This window comes from Microcebus murinus, chromosome 4 (genome assembly GCF_040939455.1).
Source record: "Microcebus murinus isolate Inina chromosome 4, M.murinus_Inina_mat1.0, whole genome shotgun sequence".
NCBI lineage: Eukaryota > Metazoa > Chordata > Mammalia > Primates > Cheirogaleidae > Microcebus > Microcebus murinus.
Genome location: NC_134107.1, coordinates 17,074,096 through 17,096,408, shown reverse-complemented (window position 1 = coordinate 17,096,408; position 22,313 = coordinate 17,074,096). Strand labels below are relative to the sequence as shown.

The 22,313-nt window shown below is 58.0% G+C and overlaps 1 protein-coding gene across 1 annotated transcript; it reads left to right on the top strand.

Moving 5' to 3' along the window:
* Positions 1-2,174: 2,174 nt before the first annotated feature.
* On the top strand, positions 2,175-17,043 carry RTN4RL2 (reticulon 4 receptor like 2). The gene is made up of 3 exons (XM_012749973.3): positions 2,175-2,542; positions 8,340-8,821; positions 15,659-17,043. The coding sequence occupies exons 1-3, from the start codon at positions 2,512-2,514 to the stop codon at positions 16,406-16,408; spliced, it is 1,263 nt and encodes a 420-aa protein (XP_012605427.2). The 5' UTR covers positions 2,175-2,511; the 3' UTR covers positions 16,409-17,043.
* Positions 17,044-22,313: the final 5,270 nt, after the last annotated feature.

Below are 22,313 nucleotides of genomic sequence, written 5' to 3'. Positions count from 1 at the left end.
TCCCAGGATGGGGGCTCCCCTCCTAGCTTCGGGGCCCCTCTATGTTGGGGGCCTGGGGTTCCCTCCCACCCTCTCAGAAGAGCGCGGGAGCCGATGACAGCACACCTGAGTCAGCCCGCCGCCCACCCGCCCCTCAGCGTCTGTCTCCGCATCTTGTGATATTTCGCTCCCCGGGAGCCAGCCCCACCGCGCTCCGGAGGCAGCTCGGCAAACAAACCCAGCGACAGATTGTGCCGCCGCTCATTCCGGGGAAGGACGCCAAATCCCACCCTGCTACCCCCAACACTCCCTCCCCGCCGCCCCCTCCGGGTCCTCCCCCTGGGCGCGGGCCCCGGGCAGGGCGGGTCCTGGGGAAGCGCAGGGACCCGCTCCTGCCTTCTGGAGACCGGAGGGGTGCAGGATCCCAGGGCCGGCCCCTTCTGTTGCTACCTGGCCGGAAGAAGACAGAGCCCCACGAGGAAACTCAGGGCCAGAGAGAGGGGCGGGGACAACGAGGTTGGAGATGGGACCAGCAGGGGGCGCCCGAGCGTCCAGGTGCAGGAGGGCGGGGAACCTGCACGGTGGCAAGGGGTAAGGGAGGTGGTGTCCAGAGAAAGAGACACGGAGACACACAGAGACAGAGAGACAGAAAGGCAGGGAGCCCCACCAAGAGAAGGGAAGAGACACGGAGAGACAGTGAGAGAGACAGACGCACAGGTGGAAAGGACAGGGAGAGACTGAGGAAGGGAAGGAGGGAGGGGAGGAGGGAAAGAGGGAGGGGGGACGGCAGCGAGACGGAGACCACGAACTACGAGTAAGAGTAGGGGGAGGAAACGAGAAATCGAACGAGAACCCGGGAAGAACCGGAGACCTTGGAAGGAGCAGAGAATGAATGGCGAGAATGAGACCAGCATTTATACAGCGCCGACTGTATGCCAGGCACTTCGTTGGACCCTGGCACAGACAGAAAAGGAGAAGCCAGGGAACGGGAGGCGGGGCGAGGGGTTTGCTCGCGGGAGCGGCATCCCGGGGCTGCTTCACTTCTGCGGGCCGGGCAGGCTGCACCCGCCGAACCCCCGGCTCCAGCAGCCCCGGCCCCGCCCGCGCCGCGTGGCGACCGTCCCCGGAGCGGCTGCCCCAGGGCCCAGCGCCTATCCCCCCCCCCCCCCCCCCCCCCCCCCCCCGGCGGCTCCGACCGAATGCCCGGCTTCCTCGAGGGCCAAGTCGAGACCAGAGTGAAACGGCATCACGGTCCCTGTGAGAAGGCGCTTAGGAACCAGGCCGTGAGGGGCCCCAGGGAGACCAGAATCCATCCCTCTTCAAAAGGGGTTGGAGGAAGTCCGCGTGAAGACAACAGTCTCCTCCTCACCTTTAGATCCTGTCCTGCACCCCCCATCCCCCGCAGAGGATGAGCTACCCCCTCCCGGATACATACACATAAAAACGCACACACTCGCGCGCGCCCAAACTTGCACCCGCTCAAAAATACATTAAGGGGCACACACACCCCCGGACGTACACCCTCGCCACGCACCCCCAAGATCGCGGGGGCAAAACCTCGCACTGCTTCTCTTTCCCGCCAGCGCAGACACGCCCGCTGCCGCACACTCACGCGCCCCCGCTTCCCTGGCCCCGAGTGAAAGGTTGCGTGCAAGCGCCCCGAGTCACACCTGCACGAGCATGCTTGCGCGCGCGTGCACGCTCGTTTGTACTTGATCTTGCACACAAACTCTTGCACATATACTATTCTTATAGTCGCACACACCGGGATTGGGGTCTAGAAATGGAAGGGAAAATGGAATCTTGGAGCTCCCCCAAGGGAGAGAAACGCTGGAGGCCCGGACATTGGCGCAGGGGACGCGGCTTGGAGATGGTAGTCGGGGCAGTGACCCAGAAGCTCATCTGCTCCAGGAAAGTTGGGAGGAGGGAACAGGAAAAGTCCACAGGGTTCCCTTACACACTACGGCACTCCCTCACGAGGGGATTTCTCTAGAAGAGTGGCGCCGCGCAGGCGATCGACTGCGTCCTCCGCGTCCCCCAAGGAGGGGAGGGGGCGGGGATGGAGGGGGCTAGAGAGCCGCTCCCGCCTCCTAGTGGCCAGGAAATGGTTAAGTCGGCAAGCCAGCAAGCGAGGGAGGAGCCAGCGGGTGCGGGAAGGGGTGGGGGTGGTTAGAAAGAGCTTCCTCGCTGTCCCCACACTCCCTCGGCGAGCAGCCCGGGCGCACGGACTGCCGGACTGCCGGACTCCCGCGCGGACCGCGCTGCTGGGGGGCGCGGGCACTGGGTGTTGACTGCCAGCCCCAGCCCTCCCCGCCCCGTCGCGCCCCGCCCCGTCCCGTCGGGGCCCATGGCTCCTCCCGGAGTCCGCAGCCCGGGGGGCGCAGGGTAGAGCGCCGCTGCCCGGCCGCGAAGCCCGGGGACTCCCGGGCCCTCCCGGAGCCCCGCGGGGGCCCCGCCGTGCGTCCGGCGGGCTCAGGGAGCGAGTGGGAGCGCCCTCCCCCCGCCGCCCCCTCCCCCGAGCGTCGAGACAAGATGCTGCCCGGGCTCAGGCGCCTGCTGCAAGGTAAGGACCCGGGGCCGGCGGGAGAGCCGAGGGCATCCTGGGGAGGGGAGCTGGGCGCCCCTTCTCCCAGGGCTTGAGGGTGGGGCAGCTGAGGGGGTGGGGTAGTTTGGAGGTGGGGAAAAAGCTCAGCGCTGGGGCCGCGCCCCGGCCCCCAGGGCTGCTCTCAGGAGGAGGACACCTGGCTTGGAGCCTGCCGGGGTGTGCGGGGAGCTCGTGACCGAGGGGGGACGCAGGGGCGGGCGGACCCGGCCGGGAACGGGGAGGGAGGCTCAGGTTCCGCTGCCCCGGCTCCACCTGCTCCAGGGGACGCTGAGGACTCGGGCCGGCTGGGGAAGCGCCGACTCAGCAACTCCTCGTGCCCGGTGCCTCAGCACTTTCAAGCCACCTGGGAGGACAGGGGGTGTGGGTAGGGGGCTGTCTGGGAGGGTAGGGGGCGCAGAGGGAAATCCAAACGGCCCTCGTTGGTAAGGCAGATGGAGGGCGCTAGAAAGAGGATAGTTCCACGGACTGAGTGACAGGCAAGGGTGTGGGCCAGAGACTGGGGGTGGGGTGGGGAAGGGGTCGGAGGGAGGGGGATAGGAAGGGGAGTAAAAGATGGAGAAAGTGGTTAGGGCAGCAGAGAGGAGAGGGGAGATGGGAGAAGGAGGGGGAGGAGAAGGAGGAAGACTGGGAGGAGGAGGAATAAAGGTTAGGTGGAAGAAGAGTGAGCAGGGAAGTGGGACCTAGGTGAAGACCAAGGAAGGGGAGAGGCGTCCAGAGCAGGGAAGGGGTGGAGAGAAGCCTAGGGACCGGGACCCAGAGAATGGAGGACTGGGACCCTGGGCACTGGGATAAAAAAGGGGACTGGGAAGATGAGAAACCAGAGAAGGATGGCAATGGTGGATGGAGGTGGAGTGTCAGCCACAGGGGAGGAGGGCCAAGGATGGGCACCGAGGTTGAGGAAGGGGGGCCACTGGCGGGAGGGGCTGGGGTGGACGGGTTGGGGAAGGGGCTGCAGAGGAGGGAGGAAGAGAAAGGCTGGGAGAGAGGGCCTGGGGGTGCTGCCCAGGGATGAGACAAAGAGGCTTCTGGTAACCACTCCACGTGGGAAGCCCTCCATTCCCAGAGAGCCTGCCTGTCATAGCCCTTCACTCGGGTGCGGCTGGTGGGCCAGACGGGGGCTCTGAGCTTAGGACCTTGAGAGTGGCTTCGAGGGAGAGTGAGGACTTTCGAGTGGGGTGGCAGCCTCCGAGGGTGGGCAACCTGGCTGGCTCTGTGCTGCCATTTATATCTCCAGCCCCTTGGATCCTGCCGCCGCCGCCACCACCACCACCACCACCATGGTGGCTGCTTATTTTGGGGTGTTACATTCTGGCAGAGTGAGAAGCTGTTTGCAGCAGCTCTAAACCCCCGTCACCCGCGTCAGTGCCTCCCCAGGCCCCTGCGTCACTGGCATCACCACCACCTCCATCCCACTCCTCAGGTCCCACCTCCTCAGCCCCTGCCCCCTCAGCATCTGCCCGCAGGCCCCAGCCCTTCCCTGAAGCCTGCTGCTGGGTGTGGAGCTGTTGCTTCTCATCTCGGACCCTGCGCCCACCCATCCTTCCAGAGCCAGAGGCCTCAGCTCCTTTTCCAGGGAGCACGCTTTCCTTCGAACACTCTGCACCAGCAACTCTGCCCTGTGGGTTGGGACCCTGGTTCCTGCTGTCTACCCTGGAGTCCAGTTGCCTCCTCCTTAAGTCCCTTCTTCCACAGGGGCCTCTGGCCTAAAGAGTGGCTACTGGGGTGAGAACTTTGTTTCCAAGCTTTGACACTCCAAGGTTTGACAGCCTGGAGTCCTTGACAATGGCCCCTGGTGAATAGAGACTTTTGGCTCTGGGCAGGTCAGCCTCCCAGATCAACACCCTGATCTGGCCTCTGTCTGCTCCCTCCCCTGTCAGTTCTGGTCATATCTTCTGGATGCTGGTCATCTCCTCTTGACCCCCAAATCCAGCCACTACTCCGGAGCAACCACAACTTGAAGCCAGGAGATGAAAGTCGCAGGGAGAGCCCAAGTTCCTTCCTTACCTTGACCCTGAACAACCAAGCAGACCCAGCACTGTGGCTGGCCCAGCCGTAGGCACGTGGGTGCAATTTCTGTCCTCCCTTTACCTCAAGGGCAGCGTCTTTCACATTCAGGGTTGTTCCGTGCATGCTGTGCAGGCCTCCCAAAGAAAGGTCAGAGCGTCCCTTCTGACATGGGCTCACCACCCCTCCTTTCCAACCTGGGTTCCACCTTGAACTAGCTGCCTGTCCTGAGGCAACTTATTTCATGTTTCTGGGCCTCCCTTCACCTGCAAACGGGGAGCCATAGTATTGATTTCCCAGGCGGTATGCTATGTTGTATTCTATGGTTAAAGAAGTTAACATGTACAAATGCAGTGCCTGGCACTCAGTAGGTGCTTAGTAACAGATGGCTTCCTCCATGCCCTTCTCTACACTCCCCTATAACTCTAGCCGTCTCCTGCTGACTTCAGAGGAGGGGTGAGCAGAGAGGGTGGGGGAAGCTGCTACAGAGGGCTCCCCTCTGCCCATAACCGTGGAGGGATGAAAGGAAGGCTTCCCAGAAAGACACTGAGGGCAGCAGACTCAAGACCAGAGTCAGGAGGCCTGGGCTGCTGGCTCAGCCCTCAGTGGTGCTACCTGTGAAATGAGGTGAAATGCTCCCAGGTGGCTGCTGTATCCCCAGTTCCAGCTCTGCCACTCTGTGCATCTTGCCCACCCCCCCCCCAGGAGGGATTCACAAAACGAGGACCAGGAGTAGAGCTGTGGTCCTGGGGAGGGAGAGGAGAGACAGGCCTGGGGGAAGGGGTGGTAAAGAGGGTGAGAAGCAGGGGGTGGGGAGAGGACTCCTGAGAAGGAAAAGGGCACAGTGCTGGCCAGGGCAAGGAAGAAGGCAGGGGAGGGAGGGAAAGGCGCAGCGCCAGGCCTGCGGCCTCTGTCCCGGAGTGCTCCCTGCTCACGGAGTGCTCCCTGCTCACGCCAGCCCCAGTGGGCCTGGGGGCAGAGAAACCCAGAGCCCCTCACTTTCCCCTCCTCCTCGCCTCCAGTGAGAGCTGCAGCCTGAATTATGGATGAGGCTCCTTGGGTTACAGCTGCTTTGCACGGCGTGGTGGCGAGGGCCAGAAATGGCAACAGAGTCACTGTTACGCAGCAGCTGTCACGCAGGGGCCCCCAGCTCAGGGTCCCTCCTCACGACGGGGGCCTGCTGGGAGCACCATCCTGCGCTGGGGTGGGTGTGCCATGGCTGGGGGGTGGGGGGTGGGGAGAGATGGGGACACGAGGGAGGGGTGTCGGGAAAGAGGGAAGAGTGGTCAGATGTGGGCAGGTGGGTAAGAAGGGTGAGTAGGGCCTTTGCCAGCCCCCGCTGAGCTTGGGGGTGGAGTGGCCCCTGACTCTGGGGCTCTCTGGGATTGTGCATCCTCCCCTCCGTCTCTCCTGGGGCGGCAGCCGTCCTGGAGGCTGGAGGAAGAGCTCCGTAATCCTCCAGAGGGCTGGCGGCCATCAGAGCCCACACTCCTGCGAGCTTGTGGATAACGGTGGGATTAAGGGATCAGAGGAGGATTTGGCTTCTTTTGGTGTCAAGTCCTTGGGGAGGTGGGGCTCAGAGGGTGACTCTGACAGGAAGGGAAGTGCCCTGGCTGGACATCAGGAGATTCTTCCCTGGTCCTTGCCCTGCCACCACTCTGCTGTGTAACCTTGGGCAAGTTGCTTGCCCTCTCTGAGCCCCAGTTGCCACCTCAGTAGAATAAGATGCACCCAGTGGACCTTTCCAGCTCTGAAGTCTCCAGTTCTAAGCCCCAAACCTCAGCCCTCATGAAACCCACCCAGGGCCCCCCACTGTGCTCCCGCACCCCACCTCTTCCGGGTTCAGATGAGGGGTGAGAGACATGCTCCTCCACCCCACGTGGCTCTGAAAAACTCAGGAGGAGAAAGTAATCGTGAAACGCTGCACGGGGGAGGGGTGAGAAGGGCCGAGAAACGCGGAGGTGGTGTGAACGAATGGAACAGCAGCCGCTGTGTCACCGAGTATTACATCACACCCAGCCTACACACGCACGGGGCCCGGCACTCACACACACGCGGAGGACGGCCAGCACACGCTTGCAGGCACCGCACTGGCGCAGCGTGGGGGGGGGCGGGGACACTGGCGGTGGGGCGGGGCGTGGGGTCCCCCACCCTGTACCTGTGTGTCCCCCTCTCTGGAGGCAGCACATGGGAGAGCCTGTGATGCCAACCCCACGCCCGGGGCCTGCGGTGCCGTGTGCGTGCACCTGGCCTGGCAGTGCTTCATGTGGCCAGCACCTGGCTCACGCCGTTACCCCCAGTCGCACACACAGACCCACATTCACACACACGGCAACTTCAGGAGCACGAGACACTACACACAAAACAGCCACCTAAGCATGTGCGACTCGCAGCCTTGGGGACCCCACACTCAAAATCTCTGACCCCTCGGTCTCTCCAGGGGTCTCTGAGCCACAGGGAAGCCCAGGCTCTCCGGGTCCAGGAACCAGGTTTTCTCCTCCTCTGCCTTCAAAGGCCTCGTAGGTCGCTCAAAGCAGTGGGGGTCCAGTCGCTGTGTGCCCAGGCAGTGGCCGCCTGGCTTTGGGGCTGCGGGCTCCCCTTCTCCCCTGGCAAAGCTGCCAGAAGAGAATCCCAGGGCTTACTTGGAAATCATGATAAAGTGCAGAGGTCAAGCTCGTTCCAGCCCAGAACTTTATCGGCTACAATGAGGGCAGGAAGACAGGGGGACAGGGATGACGAGGGGCCCTGCACCCCTTGCTACAGCACAGGAGTACAGGTGCCGGCACTTGACTCTCCGGCCCCCAGGCCCTTGGGCCCCTGGGCCTGCTTCTCCATCTGATTCCTAAGGGTGGACCACGTCCAGCCTTCAAAAGTCACTTTGAAAAACAGTTTTTTTATGTGACTTTGAACGAGGAGAGCCTGGGGTGTAAAATGCAGGTTCCAGGCTGTCCCCCTGGAATTCTGATGCTGGAGCGAGGAAGCTGCATTCTTTCCAGGACTAGCCAATTCTGTTGCCTGTGTCTGGTGGCTGCACTTAAAGACCCACCGAGCCCTGGTGCCTACGGCCCCTCCCAGCATGGAGAGGCTCCAGCTTTGCAAAAGTGAAAACTGCAGGAAGGTGAGAGAGGGAGGGCGGGCATTGGTCACGAGTGGGCTTGGCAGGGCCGGACCCCAGGGCGGACAGTAGGCCTTAAACTCACAAAGGGTCTCAAGTTAGTTCCAGTCATTCTCAGATGGGGTGACTTTGCTCCCCAGGGTTCATTTGGCAACGTCTGGAGACATTTTGGTTGTCACAGCCGGGGGCAGGGTGCTGCTGGCAGCTAGCAGGCAGGAGACAGAGATGCTGCTAAACGCCCTAGATAGGGCTGCCCCCACAGCACGGAGCTCTCGGCCCAACTGTCAGCACCAGGCAGAGAAACCCTGACGTTAGTCTTTTGACATTAATCTCCAAACAAGGTCAAACGTGCCATAGTGAAAACAGGCACGAAAAGACGATCATTCATCAAACGACTTTAAACGTATCACAGCGCTTTCTACGATGTCCTCTTGGTATTATGTTTTTAATATACCGGGAGGCTCAGAGAGTGGATGGAAGTGGCCAGGCCACTTGGGACTGCAGGGCTGCACCCAGAGCCCCCGGACACACGAGCGAGCGCCAGGGCTCCGGGGCTTAGCGGGCGAGTGGGCAGGCCCCTGGCTGGCATTCTGCCCTGACAGCGCCCCCATGAGGGTTCGCTTCCCCTCCCCACAGCTCCCGCCTCGGCCTGCCTCCTGCTCATGCTCCTGGTGCTGCCCCCAGCAGCTGCCAGCTGCCCCATGCTCTGTACCTGCTACTCGTCCCCGCCCACCGTGAGCTGCCAGGCCAACAACTTCTCCTCCGTGCCGCTGTCCCTGCCACCCAGCACGCAGCGACTCTTCCTGCAGAACAACCTCATCCGCACGCTGCGGCCGGGCACCTTCGGGCCCAACCTGCTCACCCTGTGGCTCTTCTCCAACAACCTCTCCACCATCTACCCGGGCACCTTCCGCCACCTGCAAGCTCTGGAGGAGCTGGACCTCGGTGACAACCGGCACCTGCGCTCCCTGGAGCCCGACACCTTCCAGGGCCTGGAGCGGCTGCAGTCGCTGCATCTGTACCGCTGCCAGCTGAGCAGCCTGCCGGGCAACATCTTCCGAGGCCTGGTCAGCCTGCAGTACCTCTACCTCCAGGAGAACAGCCTGCTCCACCTGCAGGTGAGCCTGCCCCGCCCTTCTGCCAGGCCTCTCTGCTCCCCGTCCCCTGTGCGTCCCTCCTCTCCCCCAGGCCATCCTTCCTGCCCACTACCTCAGTCTCTCTATTTCTCTGTCTCCTTCCTAAGTTTCTGTCCCTATCACTTTTCCCAGGGGCTTTTCTTTACTTTGTCTCTGTTGTCCGTCTTCCTCTGTCTGTCTGTCTGCCCCTCTGCCTCTCTCTTGCTCTGTCTCACCAACTCCCCAGCCTTCCTCTGTCTGCCTCTGTCTGCCTCTGCCTGTCCCTTTCTGCCCCTCCCTGCCTCTCTCACTAACTTGCCTCCCCCATCTGTCTTCTGCCTCTTCTGTCTGTCTCCCTTCACACACCCACTCCGCGCACACCCCCATGTCCGTCTGGGTGTGTGGCTCTTTCCGTGATCTCCTTTCCCGTGTTTGCCTTCGGGGGACTCTGCCTTCCCCAGGCTCTCGTGCCCAAAGGCCTCTGTGGCTGCTTTTCTCATCCACCCCCAGGTCTGCCCACACCACTGGTGCCCATAGAAGGTTCTGCTTCTCTCCAACTCACTGGGTAATGGGGAAGGGAAACCCACACCCTTCCTAGACTCCCATTCCCCAAAGCTGTCATCTTAATGCAAGGGAAGAAGGGGGGGAAGAAAAGGGTAAATCTGTGATGCAGGGGGAAAATGGATGCTCTGAAAATGGAAAGAATAACAGTAATTGTTATTTATTGTTATTATTATTGATCTAATTATTGTTTATTGTTGTTGTTATGCTGACTATTTGACAAGTCAATTCCTCCTATTCCCTTTCCCCAGGAAGCAATAACACACCCTCCAAACCACCCTGAGAGAAAAATCTTCCCCTGGCTACACAGCCTCTGGCTGGTGGGGGCCAAGGATATCCAAATTCTCCCCTCTCCCTACTTAAACCTGGAAGCTGCTTCCTGCTCCCCAGCCAGTGCTGGTGCCTACTAGTTACCAGTCTGCTGGCTGGAAAGCAGGTCAATGTGGATGATATTAAAGATAATTACAATAGCAGTAACAATTGACAAACATTTATTGAGCATCCACCTTGTGCTAGATGCTAAGAATACAGTAGCCATAGTGAACAAAACAGACCAAACTCTCCGCCTTCACAGAGATAGCATTCTAATGGACAGGGAAAGAAGTAAAATGGCTTGTATATTAGAAAAATATGTCCCATGTTAATATCATTATTGCATAAATGGTAATTGTAATAATAGCAGCCACTATCACTTAATGGGCAGTGTCGGGCACTGGGCTAAGCTCTTTACAGCTATCAACTCTGCAATTTACAAGTGTGTGGCATTTTTTAACCTCCTCGGGCCTCAGTCTGCCCATCCGAAGATAGGGGTAGCAAGAACACCTATCTCCTAGGGATTTTGTAAGCATTAAATGCATGAATAATTTGTAAAGCACTTAGAATAGTGCTTGGCACACGCTAAGCACTATATAAATGCTTGTTAAAGTACTGTTTTAAAAAAAGAAATGAGCCTTATTTAACACTCAGCTTGGTGGAGGGGCCCAACTTGGACCCCATCCTGGACATCTGGGTCCACTTCAAGGATTATACAGAGGTCACGGGTGGGTCCCAGAACATATTCTCCTTTCTTCCTAAATTTGCCTAGCACCTCATGGTTTATGAAATGTACTCAGCCACCTCATCTCATTTCTATAGCCCTGTTAGGAGGTTATTTTTCACCTCCTTGTTAACAATGGGGAAACTGAGGCTGGGGGACCCCAAGACTTTGTAGGGATATGATGGCCTCTAAACATAAATCTCTTACTTAAACCACTGTCTGTGTGCCTAGGGACTTACGTCTTCTCACTGCCACGTTGAGACTCACAACAGCCTGGCAGTAGGGACAGTTAGGGCTAGTAAGGACATGGAAAGGAAGTTCTGAGGCCAGACAGCCAAGAAGAGCTGGTGCTTAAGCCTGCTTGGTCTGACTGTATTTCAGGAGTAGGTCTGAGGCACAGCTGAGTGGGCCCATTTTTGAAAGCACATGCTTTGGAGTCAACCAGATCTAAGTTCCAATCCTGGCTCTTAAATGACTTTAGACAAATTACTTAACCTTTTTCAATCTCCATTTCCCTATGATTGCACCGCTACACACAAGCCTGGGCAACAGAGCAAGACCCTGTCTCTAAAAAAAAAAAACCTCTATTTCCTCATCTATAAAATGGCAGTTATGACAGAGTACTTAATGTTAATGCTTATTTAAGAAGTTCTGTAGGGATTAAAATGTAAGGCATTTAGCACAAGGCCGCAGCCTCAAGATATGGGCATGCACTATAATTATTATTATTAATACTACAAAGACTATTGGTACTAAACTACTACTGCTAGGATCCTCACCTCCTTATCAATATATATTAGTTGTTCAGGAGGAATCCGGAGTCAGAGGACCTGAGTTTGAACCCCAGCTCTGCTATTTTCTGACTTATTTAACTTTAGGCAAGTTGCGTCCCCTCTCTGAACCTCAGTTTCATCATCTGTAAACTGGGAATAATGAAAAGAATACCTTCCACAAGGAATGTGTGTAAATAATAAATGAGTTAGTGTATATAAAGCACACAGTTCTGTGCTGAATAAATTATGTTATTATGACCCAATCCTCCATCAATACTTGGGCCAAGAATAGCAATCGGAGCCTGGGGTCAGCAAAGGCCTGGGTAGAGGGGACCTCAGGTGGACACTGGGGTCTTCTGAAACGGGAAGTGTTTGTCCTGCACACCCCTGGCATGAATGGTACTGGGCATCATGGGAAGAAAGCATCTTCACACCTGGCCCTTTCTAGAGGAGGAGGAAAGAGACAGCCTCTGCCTGTGAACTGCCTGGTGGAACTAGGCTGGGAGATGCCACAGGCAGGTGAGGGAACACGTGGGCTGGAGTGAGATCCACAGGATGCAGGTGTGACCCAAGACGAAGCCAGTCCTGCCCTGCAAAGGGAGCTTTGGAGGAAGCTCCAAAAGGGGACCATAGCTTTTCAGGATGTGGAAGGTAGAATGGAAATGGGGTGGGGTGAAGGTTCTCCTGGACTGTCTGCTGTATGCAGGCACTGTGCCAGGTGAGTTCATTCATCAGCACATATTCACTACCACATGCCAGGCAGTGTTCTAGGTGCCAGGGATTCAGGGTGAACAAAAGCAGTGTCCCTACTCTCCTGGAGCATATCTCCCACTCAAGTGTAGCCAGGTGATAAAGACACCCATTTTCTCTTTGAATCACTGCAGTGGTCCGTGTGGTTTAGAGGCAGTCCCTGCACTCAGGCAGATCAGATCTGAGTTTGAATCCCAGCTCCGCCTCCAGTTTGCTCTAGGGCTCTGGGCAAGTTACTTAAGTACTGTGAGCCTCAATGGACCCATCTGTGAAATGGAGATAATAACCTGTACCTGGGGTGGAGGCTAGGTGGAGTTGTGAGGATTAGAGGAGATACTACTTGAAAGGGCTCAGCCCCATGTCTGGTCCAGAGTAAGTATCCAATGAATGGCACCTATCAGTTAACGTCTTAAGAGTGAGGATGCTGAGGCTCAGCCATGTTAAGGCACCAGTCCAAGGTCACTGAGCTAATAAGAGACACAGCCTAGAACTGGCCCAGGTCTGCCTGACTTCAGAGTGCAGCTGTTCAGAGCCCTGTCTTTGGAGTTCACGGCCACATTTCACTACACACTAGCTGGTGGACGCTAGGCAAGTCACTTCACTTCTCTGAGCCTCCTTCCCCTAATCTCTGAAATGGAGATAATAATAGTATCCACCTTACAGGGTTGGGATGATTAAGTAAGAATGTAGGATCTGGGGAGCACAGAGCCTGGCACACGGTAAGCGCTCAGTAAGTTACCTGCTGGCCCGTGCTGACGTGGGTGGTGACGTGGATGATGACGGCGATACCCATCGCCGACTGATGAGTGCTGAGCGGGGGTGCCTGGCACCGAGCAGACACTCAGTACAGCTTTGTTGAATGAATGAGGTACATCCCAGGCCTCGCTGCCGACTCATAAATATCAGATGAGGACGGGTATCTTAAAGATCCCCTGTCCTTTGTTCCACAGATGAAAAAACTGAGGCCCAGAGACGTGCCTGGAGCTGTCCAAGGTCACACAGCCCAGCAGCTGATTTGATTAGTGCCAAAGCCTGGAGCCGGGAGGTTGGAGGAAGGCAAGGTTAAGAACAGGATGCTGTCAGAAAAGGGGGCAGGGATGCTGCGTTAAGATTCCAAATGGATGCAGAGAGCTGTGAACTGGCCAGGGGGGAGGCGAGGGAAATGTGGTTTTTGAAATGGAAGAGGATGACTTTAGCAGACGCTCTCAGCCGCCCGGAGGGAGGGGGCGATAGGGAGGGTGGTGGGGGAGGGCTAGGGCTGTGAAAGTCAAGAGCTTATTAATGCACAGAGAACAGTTTTAACCATGGAGAGAGGAAGGACCGGATTTGAGAGCTATAGTCGAGGAAGTGGCAATGGGATTTGGCAACAGCTTGGATAGGGGGAGGGGGAAACGGACCCCAAGGCTGAGGCTCAGAGAGGGGACGGGCAGGACTTTAGCAGAGAAACAATAGGAAGGAGAGGAGGCTAGAAAGAACCAAGAAATTCTGTAGCCCAAAAGTTGGGGCTTTGGGTCAAAGGCACCTGAATTCCCTGGAGTCCCTGAAGCTTCCATCTTGCCTTCTGACCTCCTGAAGTCCCAAAAATGCCAATTACCCCTGCTCCCTCTTCCACCCCCATACTGATCCTCTGACCATACATCTCTGGTTGTGCCCTACTCTCACTGGCCCTCCATGAAAAAGAGGAGCTCTAATTAGCTGTTTGAGTGGAAGGGATTCAGAGCCCACTCCCCAGGTGTGCTGGGAAGAGAAGAACAAGGGCACCAGGCCATTGGGGAGGGGGGTTTGCAGGGAGCCAGTGGAGACCTGAGTGGGGATTTGGGGTGGTGGCAGCAGAGGGTAGAGAATGCTGGTGTCAGAGGCAGCCGAGAAGGTTGAGGGGGACGGTTCTTCGGATCTCAATGTGGCCAAGAGGAGGGCTCTTGGCAGGCTCAGTTCCTGTAGCGGAGAGGGCGGAAGCCAGATGGGAGGGGGCGAGAACAGGCAGGAGCACAGGAAGGTGGAGGCTGTGGGTGTGGGTTGGGAGTCAACGCCCTCCTCCCAACTGAGGCCTCTGACCAGGCTCCTGGGTGGCACAGGGAGGGGATCATCTCCCTAGGCAGAGAAGGGAGGCAGAGCCACGGTCAGGAAGCAGGACCCCGGCCTGGGCTGGCCTGAGCACAGAGGATGCTCGCGTCCCTGAGCCAGACCTCCGGGGGCCTACTGACCACAGCGATGCCCTCACTGTGGGAACAAGAGGTGAGGACCTCAAGGCAGTGAGGTCAGGGGTCTGGTCCCCTCTCTGGCAAGCCTGTCATCTCTCTGTGCCTTGGTGCTCTCCTTTGCGAAAGGTGGGCTGGGCTGGTGGGTGCCGAAGCTCTAGCTCCCATAATTCCCTGGGAAACTGGGTAAAATGCAGAGTCCAGCGGTCCCCTCTGCCACTGTGGGTGATACCCACCTCTGTTAATTTTGAACCCATAGCTCCAAGGTCTTTTCAGCATTAACATGGCCTGATTCAGTGACTCTCCCCCACCACACCCCCCACACACAACCCCACCCCCGCCCCAGGCAAGTAGGGGATAGTAATGCAAAGTGTCAGGCTGCAGCAACTCAGCTTCCTCCTCCCCAGCTGTCCCTGGGGGGTGGAGCTCCTGCCTGGTCCCCTCAATACTCAGACTTGGAGTAGCAGAACTTTTGGGGCCCAGGGAGCTCCTCTTTCAGAGGGAAAAGGATGGGACCTAATTCTAACTGAGCCCCTAACCACCATTTATTGACTATGCACCTGCCAGGTACTGTACCCTTAAACAGCATTATATCATCTACCCCTCATTTAGCCTGCTTGAGGGTTTTTTTTTTCCATTATATATACAGAGGAAACCGAGACTCAATGAGGCTAAATAACTTGCCCAAAATAACACAGCTAGGGAAAAGACAAGCTGGATTTTGAACCAGGGCTCTAACTCCTGAGCCTGTGGGCTTCATCATTGGACCAAATCCCCATTTGGCAGGCACTTGGCCAGCACTTCGATCACATGGTCTTTATGTGAACTGTCTTCTTGACTCATCACAACAAACCCGTGAAGTAGGTATGCCCGTCTCCATTTTGTAGATGAGGAAACGGGCACAGAGAGATTACTGGCATGGCTAGTTACTAATGGCTAACTCACAGAATGCCTACCACATGGAAGCCTCGTTCTAAGCACCTTAACACAGGTTGCCTCATTTAATCTCCACAATTTACAGATGAGGAAACAGAGTCACAGAGATCCTGAGTGACTTGCCCAAGGTGGTACAGTCAGTTAATGAAAGATCCAGGATTTAAAATCAGAAAGGCTGCCTCCCCATTCTGCACGCTTAACCACCCGGAGGTTCCCCTTCTGAAGGTGTGGTCCTCCAGCAGCTGCTCAGCAGCACCTGGGAACAGGCACAGGCACGCAGATTGTCGGGCTCCACCCCAGACCTGCTGAATCAGAAACTCTGGGGCCATTCTCAGGGATCTGCAGGGATTCTGATACACGCCTGAAGTTTAAGAACCACTGACCTCAACCATACCGCTTTTTCCACAGCAAATACTAGGTTTTCGAGGGCTGGATTAGAATCCAGGACTCTATGACCTAAAGGTCAAACGCTTTCTATTCTGCCCTGTTGCCCCCCTTCCTTCCCCGCACCCATGCCCAGGAGAGGAGTCCTCCCCCTGCCTCAGAACCACTCTCTTCTTCTCTCCCTCCTTTCGCCGCCCCCCAGGATGACCTGTTCGTGGACCTGGCCAACCTGAGCCACCTCTTCCTCCACGGGAACCGCCTGCGGCTGCTCACGGAGCACGTGTTCCGCGGCCTGGGCAGCTTGGACCGGCTGCTGCTGCACGGGAACCGGCTGCAGGGCGTGCACCGCGCGGCCTTCCGCGGCCTCAGCCGCCTCACCATCCTCTACCTGTTCAACAACAGCCTGGCCTCGCTGCCGGGCGAGGCGCTGGCCGACCTGCCGGCGCTCGAGTTCCTGCGGCTCAACGCCAACCCCTGGGCGTGCGACTGCCGCGCGCGGCCGCTCTGGGCCTGGTTCCAGCGCGCGCGCGTGTCCAGCTCCGACGTGACCTGCGCCACCCCGCCCGAGCGCCAGGGCCGAGACCTGCGCGCGCTCCGCGAGGCCGACTTCCAGGCGTGCCCGCCCGCGGCGCCCACGCGGCCCGGCAGCCGCGCCCGCGGCAACAGCTCCTCCAACCACCTGTACGGGGTGGCCGAGGCCGGGGCGCCCCCCGCCGACCCCTCCACCCTCTACCGAGACCTGCCCGCCGAAGACTCGCGGGGGCGCCAGGGCGGGGACGCGCCCACCGAGGACGACTACTGGGGGAGCTACGGGGGCGAGGACCAGCGTGGGGAGCAGACGTGCCCCGGCGCGGCCTGCCAGGCGCCCCCGGACTCCCGCGGCCCCGCGCTCGCGGCCGGGCTCCCCAGCCCCCTGCTTTGCCTCTTGCTCCTGGCGCCCCACCACCTCTGACTGCGGTGCTGAGGCTGAAGAGGCCGGTGTCCACTCCCCCAACACACCTCTCACCCCAGAACTGCGGCTCTGGCCCCAGCCCCCGCTCCCCTCCCCCTGCCGACTCGCTGCCTTCCTCCCTCCCTCCCCCACCCCTGCCCCTCTCCTCCTCTGAGACCAGGCCGCCTCCCCCTACCTCCTGGGCTGTCCTGACTTTTGGCAGCCCCAAGGGGGCGTGTATGGCGGCTCAGCCCTGTTCTCCCCAACTCTGGCCATTAAGTCTTCCCCATCCCAAGGCTGGGGTGGGGCACCCCAGGCAGCCGCTGACCCCTCTCCCCGGGCCCACAGCGGACGCCAGAGGGGCTTTCGCCTGCAGAGCATCTTCCACCAGCAGAGCCTTCGGAAGCTCCCCCAGGGGAGCCCCACCCAGGACCCTTTGGAGGGATGCCTCAGTCAGGGCCAGGCTGCCCCTGGGCCGCTGCTTCTCCTAGCCCCCCGACCTCCTGACACTGGAGGAATACTTTTCTCCTAAGTCTACCCTGGACACTTTTTAGGGTGCCTGGAGAGAACTTTCCTCTCCACTGTGGCCCCTGTGTGGTGAAGATCAAAAGAAGTTGTTTGGGAAAAAAAATTTATTAAAAAATTCTATTATTTTATCTCCTGTAAGGTTTGTTGGCTTAGGACCTCTAAAGTGGGAAGAGGTCTTAGAACTGTAAGGCCTTCAGGGGCAGGAGGGTTACGGAAGGGTGAGCCATTCCATGCCCTCAAAGAGGTTCCTGCTGGTTGGAGCTGGTGTGTGCTCTCCCGCATTACAAGAACTAAAGCCAGAAGAGTGGTGGCACCCTGCATTGCAGGTGGGGTGACAGCCAAGGTGGGTGCTGATGGCACCTCATTTCATTTGTCCAGGCGGAGCAGCTACAGCCAACCCTGAGTTTTCTTCTTTTCTTTTCTTTTCTTTTCTTTTCTTTTCTTTTCTTTGAGACAGAATCTCGCTTTGTTGCCCAGGCTAGAGTGAGTGCCATGGCGTCAGCCTAGCTCACAGCAACCTCAAACTCCTGGGCTCAAGCAATCCTACTGCCTCAGCCTCCCGAGTAGCTGGGACTACAGGCATGCGCCACCATGCCCGGCTAATTTTTTTCTATAGATATTAGTTGGCCAATTAATTTCTTTCTATTTATAGTAGAGACGGGGTCTCGCTCTTACTCAGGCTGGTTTCGAACTCCTGACCTCGAGCAATCCACCTGCCCCGGGCTCCCAGAGTGCTAGGATTACAGGTGTGAGCCACCGTGCCCAGCCTAACCCTGAGTTTTCTGGCACCTGGGAAACAAAGCCTGGGAAAAGCCTCCATCCTAGCTATTGGCTCCCTCCCAGGTCCTGTTTCTTCAGGAAAGAAGAGCAGTTCCCACCTTCCCCTGCAAGGAGGAGTCACTTGGACATCCATGGTCACAGCCAGCCCAAACATGCATGGTTTTGGGTAAATGTGAGAATGTCAGAGCAAACACCTTAGTAAGCAGAGACTCAGCCTGGATTTCAGCTCACACTTGCTCCCTTGGCTGAGTGCCCTTGAACAGTGTACAGGCTGCACAGCCGTACACAGCAACCCTGTAGACATGCGGTGTCTCTCCCTTGGCTCCTGTGAGGTAGACACCATCAGGGATGGACCAGGTCAGAGTAGCAGAAGTTAACTCCAAGCAGGCTAGAAGAGAGACCAAGAGTGATCGGAGGGACAGGAATCCCAAGCTGGGGTGCTTTCCCCAGCTTGAGGTGTGAGTAGAAACCTCATCTTTCTGAAGTGTGGAGGAGAGCCCAGGGAAAGAAAGACTTGGGGTGAGGGTTAGAGGTGAGTCTCAAACGGAAGCAACTGGAGAGAAGTTTGGTAGTTTGAATTGAGGGTTAACAATCTAGCTTGGGAGGTGAGAATTGAAAGACCAAGGGGGCCTGGCTGCTGGTGCTTGAGGAGGAGGCAAGCTGAGATCCTGTGATTCTGGCAGGATAAGTTAGAGGATGGTGAGGAGAAGAAGGAAATGGGAAGGGGTTAACAATGAAGGCCTGAGGCAGGGGAACTCCGGATAAGGGAGTGGGCTGGGTGAGGGGATAGTAAGAACAGCTGATCAGGAACCCAGGAGCTCCCAGGCTGGGGTCTTCCAGGGGCCTGTGTCAGGCTGGCTCTGGGGAGGCTAATGAGTCAGACTGGGGGGCCAGCCAGCAAGCGCTGCATTGGGGGAGGGGCTGCCAGGCCTGGGCAGGGGGAGGAGGGATGCTGGTAAATCAGAGGCAGGCTGTCCAGGTCACAGAATTATCGTTGTGAAATATTCATGGGCCTTCGGTCCAGATGCTATTTCAGAACAGTGAAAGCAGGAGGAGTGTGTGAGCCTCAGGAAGAAGCCTAAAGCAATGCCACTCTCCACCCCTCCCCACCTCTACCACCGCCAGCCCAGACAGACCCATGGACGCCCATCACATGCACACCCACACTCTCGAGCTCTCCCTCACACACGCTCGCCCAAAGCAGAGCTACACAGCACGTGCAGGCACGCCAGCCACCCACGGGTCCCACAAACAGGCTGATGCACCCCAAATAGTGGCATCACTCACTGCAGACCCGCTCAACCAGGACCGGACATAGAGACCACCCCCAGAGATCTGGCCTGCACAGACCCGCACCCAGGCTCTCCAAACAACCCAGATTTACAGCTTTGAACCACACACCCTGGAGTAGGGGGGACAGTCAAGACCACCCAGTCCAACCCCCACCAATGTTCCAATGGGGAAACTGAGGCCAGAGAAGGGAAGGGACTTGTCCGAGACTTCCCCACCCCCTGAAAGAAACAAAATTCATTCACCTCCCACATCCTGTGAGTGTACCCCCATTCTGCATTTTTTGTCTGCCAGACACCCAGCCTAGTTGTAGTTAAACGCCTCCCTTTCCCTAATCTCCTATATCTATTCAGTTACCCAGTCCCCCGCCTGGCCCCAATCCATCCCTTCCTTCCCATTCCCCCCACCACCTCCCCGCTCCAGCTACTCATTACCTCATGCCTAGAATATAAAAGAAAATAGCAATAACCTCCTCACTGGTTTTCCTACATTCAATCTCTCCCTCCCACCCAGCCTGTCCATGGTGACCAGATTTAACTGATCAAAATTTGCATTATGTCATTATGTTGCTCAGGAACCTATAAAGACTCCCTATTGCCTACAGGTTAAAGATCAAAACCCTTTAGCAAAGCATCCAAGATCCTTCAGAATCTGGTACCAACTGCTTTTCTAGCCTTTTCACTCTTGGCCTCATCTCAAACCTTCACGCCAGGTAGAATGTTTGCATCAGTTATCACCCACTTGAAACCCACAAACCTATTTCAAATGCTCCCTAAAATTCCTCAGTCTCCCCCAAATTAGGAAACCTCTTCCCTTTTCCTCAGATCACAGACTCCAGAGCTCTTCTCCAAGGCCAAGACTCCCCTTTGGGACCATACATGGGGGTTCTTTCACTGCCCTTCCAAGCTGCAGATAGAGGCTCAGGCTCTGGTTTCCCCAAAGCAGATGGCCGCCCCCAACTGGCCACCTTGCGAAGCACAGCCAGGCTGCAGTCCTGAACTGAGAGTGAGCATCTAACCGCCTGGAGAGAGGAATAGAAGGACGCCAGATGACAAGGTTTATAAGCCCTTAAGCCTCTAAGGTTCTTACACCCAGATTGGGGCAAGGGTTCCTGCTTTCTGAGCCGCTGGCTCCCACCTTTAGATCCCTAATCCATGAGAGAACGCCTCTGCTGTGAAATACAAAGACTTGGGGCTCCCAGGACACAGCAGAAGGGAAATGTGCCCAGCAGACTCTGAGAAGCCACAAGGCCAGGGATAGTCCAGGTGGCAAGCCTAAGGTCCAGCTGGGGTCAGGTTTCTATATGAATTTTTAATGCTTCCAGCCAGACCTGTCAGATGTTCCGAAACCTGAGCATCTATCTCCTTTCTTCTCTGTACATCATGCCCTTCCCCATCCCCATTGTCCCTGGGGGCCGGCAGGCTTGGGACAGCTATCCAGTGGCCCCTAGAGAAATGGTTTGGGGGCAGTAGAAGGGGGAATGACCTAATTATTCTTCCACTCATTCGCTGTGTGACCTTGGATAAGTTACTTAACCTCTCTGAACATCAGTTTTTGAGGGGTTTCTTTCTTTTTTGTAAGCTGGGGGCAACAGTGCCTGCCTAGAAGGAGCTGCTGTGGGGAATAAGTACAATTGCCTGTGGAAAGGTGACCTGCATGTTTGTGGTTATAATATTTCCTCAAGTTCTGCCTTCCTCCTCTGGTTTTCTTCCAACCCCAGAGGTGTCTCTGGCTCTTTCTTGGAAGATGGGAACTTTGGTTGGGTCTGCCATCCCCCTCAGGCCCAAACCACCCACCTCAAGAGCCTTTGGCCTTCCTAGGCCCTCCTCAGATGAGGAGGGGGGCAGGGAGCTAAGAGAGTAGGCAAGGCCGGTGGGGCGAGGGAGGAAGAAAGATGGTGAAGCCAAGGTAGGAGGGAGCACAGTGGGAGGAAGGGAAGACCCTGCTCAGAGACAGGAGAGCCAGGGCAGGCTCACTCCTCCTTTATCTCCCTGTCTTTCCCCTCCCTCCCCTCGGATCTGCTGAATCAGACTGCCAAGGGGACCCTGGAATCTGCATGTTATTAACAAGCAGAGGTGGGCTACCTAAAGTTTAGGAAACATCTCCTGCTAGGTGGGGTGGTCTGTGGGGGGCAGACAGGAGAATGCAAAGGGAGAGAAGTTACACTTGGTGGCAGTCACAGACAAGGCTTCTGCGTGGGGCGGGTGATGCCAGCGACGGGGAAGGAAGGACGGGGGAGGCAAAGAGAGAGGACGCCAAGCCAGACGGGGGAGGCGGGGGCCCGCAGCCAAGGGGAGACTGGTGAGCCCTCGGAACGGAAGCGGACGCTCGAGGGGTACGCCCCGCCCTCCCTTCGTGGCGATCTGGGACCCTGAACTGCGGGACCCGGGACGTGGGGACCCTGGAAGCGCCCCACGCCCCGTTTCTGGGGCGCAGGGTCAGAGGGGAAGCTTCTTATCCCTGGGGACCCGCGGCGCTCCCCGGAGGTTCAAGGCAGGGATGTGTGGACACCCGTGCGCCCCTGCCCGGCCGGGGCCCTCCGCCCCACCCCTCAGAACTCAGCCCAGGTCCAACCCGGCCGGCCTTATCCCTCCCGCTGCCCCCCGGCCCCCGCACCAGCCCATCTGCGTACAGTTCCAATTAACACGTTTTTCCTTAGCTATTTGCGATCCCAGAACTCGCTCTCAGCCCAGGAGCCCGCTTCCCGCCGCCTCCTCCTGGCCCCAGGGACCGCGGCCCATTAACCCTCGCGACCCGGGCCACTCCCCGTGGCCTTGACCCCCCCAGTCTACCCTGCGGCGGGCGGCCTGCAGGGCGAGGGGCGCGCCCTGGGGCGCAGGGCGGAGCGGCGGGGGCTGCAGCGGGCGGGAGGCCAGGGCTCTTGGGGAAGGCAGGCGCTTGCCCGCCCCTCTTTCTGGGAAGAGATGGGGAGGGGGGCTTCTCCAGGGAGACTCGGGGCGTCGAAATTCCTCGTTCCTCATCCTCCAGCCCCCGCACCCTCCTCCTCCCCGCCACGCACCCTCTCCCCTCCCCAGCCATCTGTTCCACTCCGCAGCGCCGCGACAAACGCGGCTCGAGCTCGCTTCCGCCCCTGCCCAGCCCCCTCCCCAAACTCCCCACGGGGAGACGCCCTTCTCCTGGGAGGCCAAAACTCCTGCCTCCGTCTCCCACCGGGTCCCAGGGCTCAGCTGGCCGGGGGCAAGCGTCAAGACCCCTCCTTGCGTTGCGAGGGTCGGGGGGCCGGAGGTAACGTTTGAAAGGGCGGGGGTCCGGAAAGGCGTAGGGCGAGGTCAGAGGAGGGACAGAGCAGGCCCAGGGTAGGGGTTCT

What these genes read in the sequence shown, in the direction of transcription:
- RTN4RL2 (XM_012749973.3), top strand. Translation starts at nt 2,512, where the DNA reads ATGCTGCCCGGGCTCAGGCGCCTGCTGCAAG. An exon ending in GCTCAGGCGCCTGCTGCAAG is followed by an intron (nt 2,543 to 8,339) that starts GTAAGGACCCGG and finishes CCCTCCCCACAG; the next exon opens with CTCCCGCCTCGGCCTGCCTC. An exon ending in ACAGCCTGCTCCACCTGCAG is followed by an intron (nt 8,822 to 15,658) that starts GTGAGCCTGCCC and finishes GCCGCCCCCCAG; the next exon opens with GATGACCTGTTCGTGGACCT.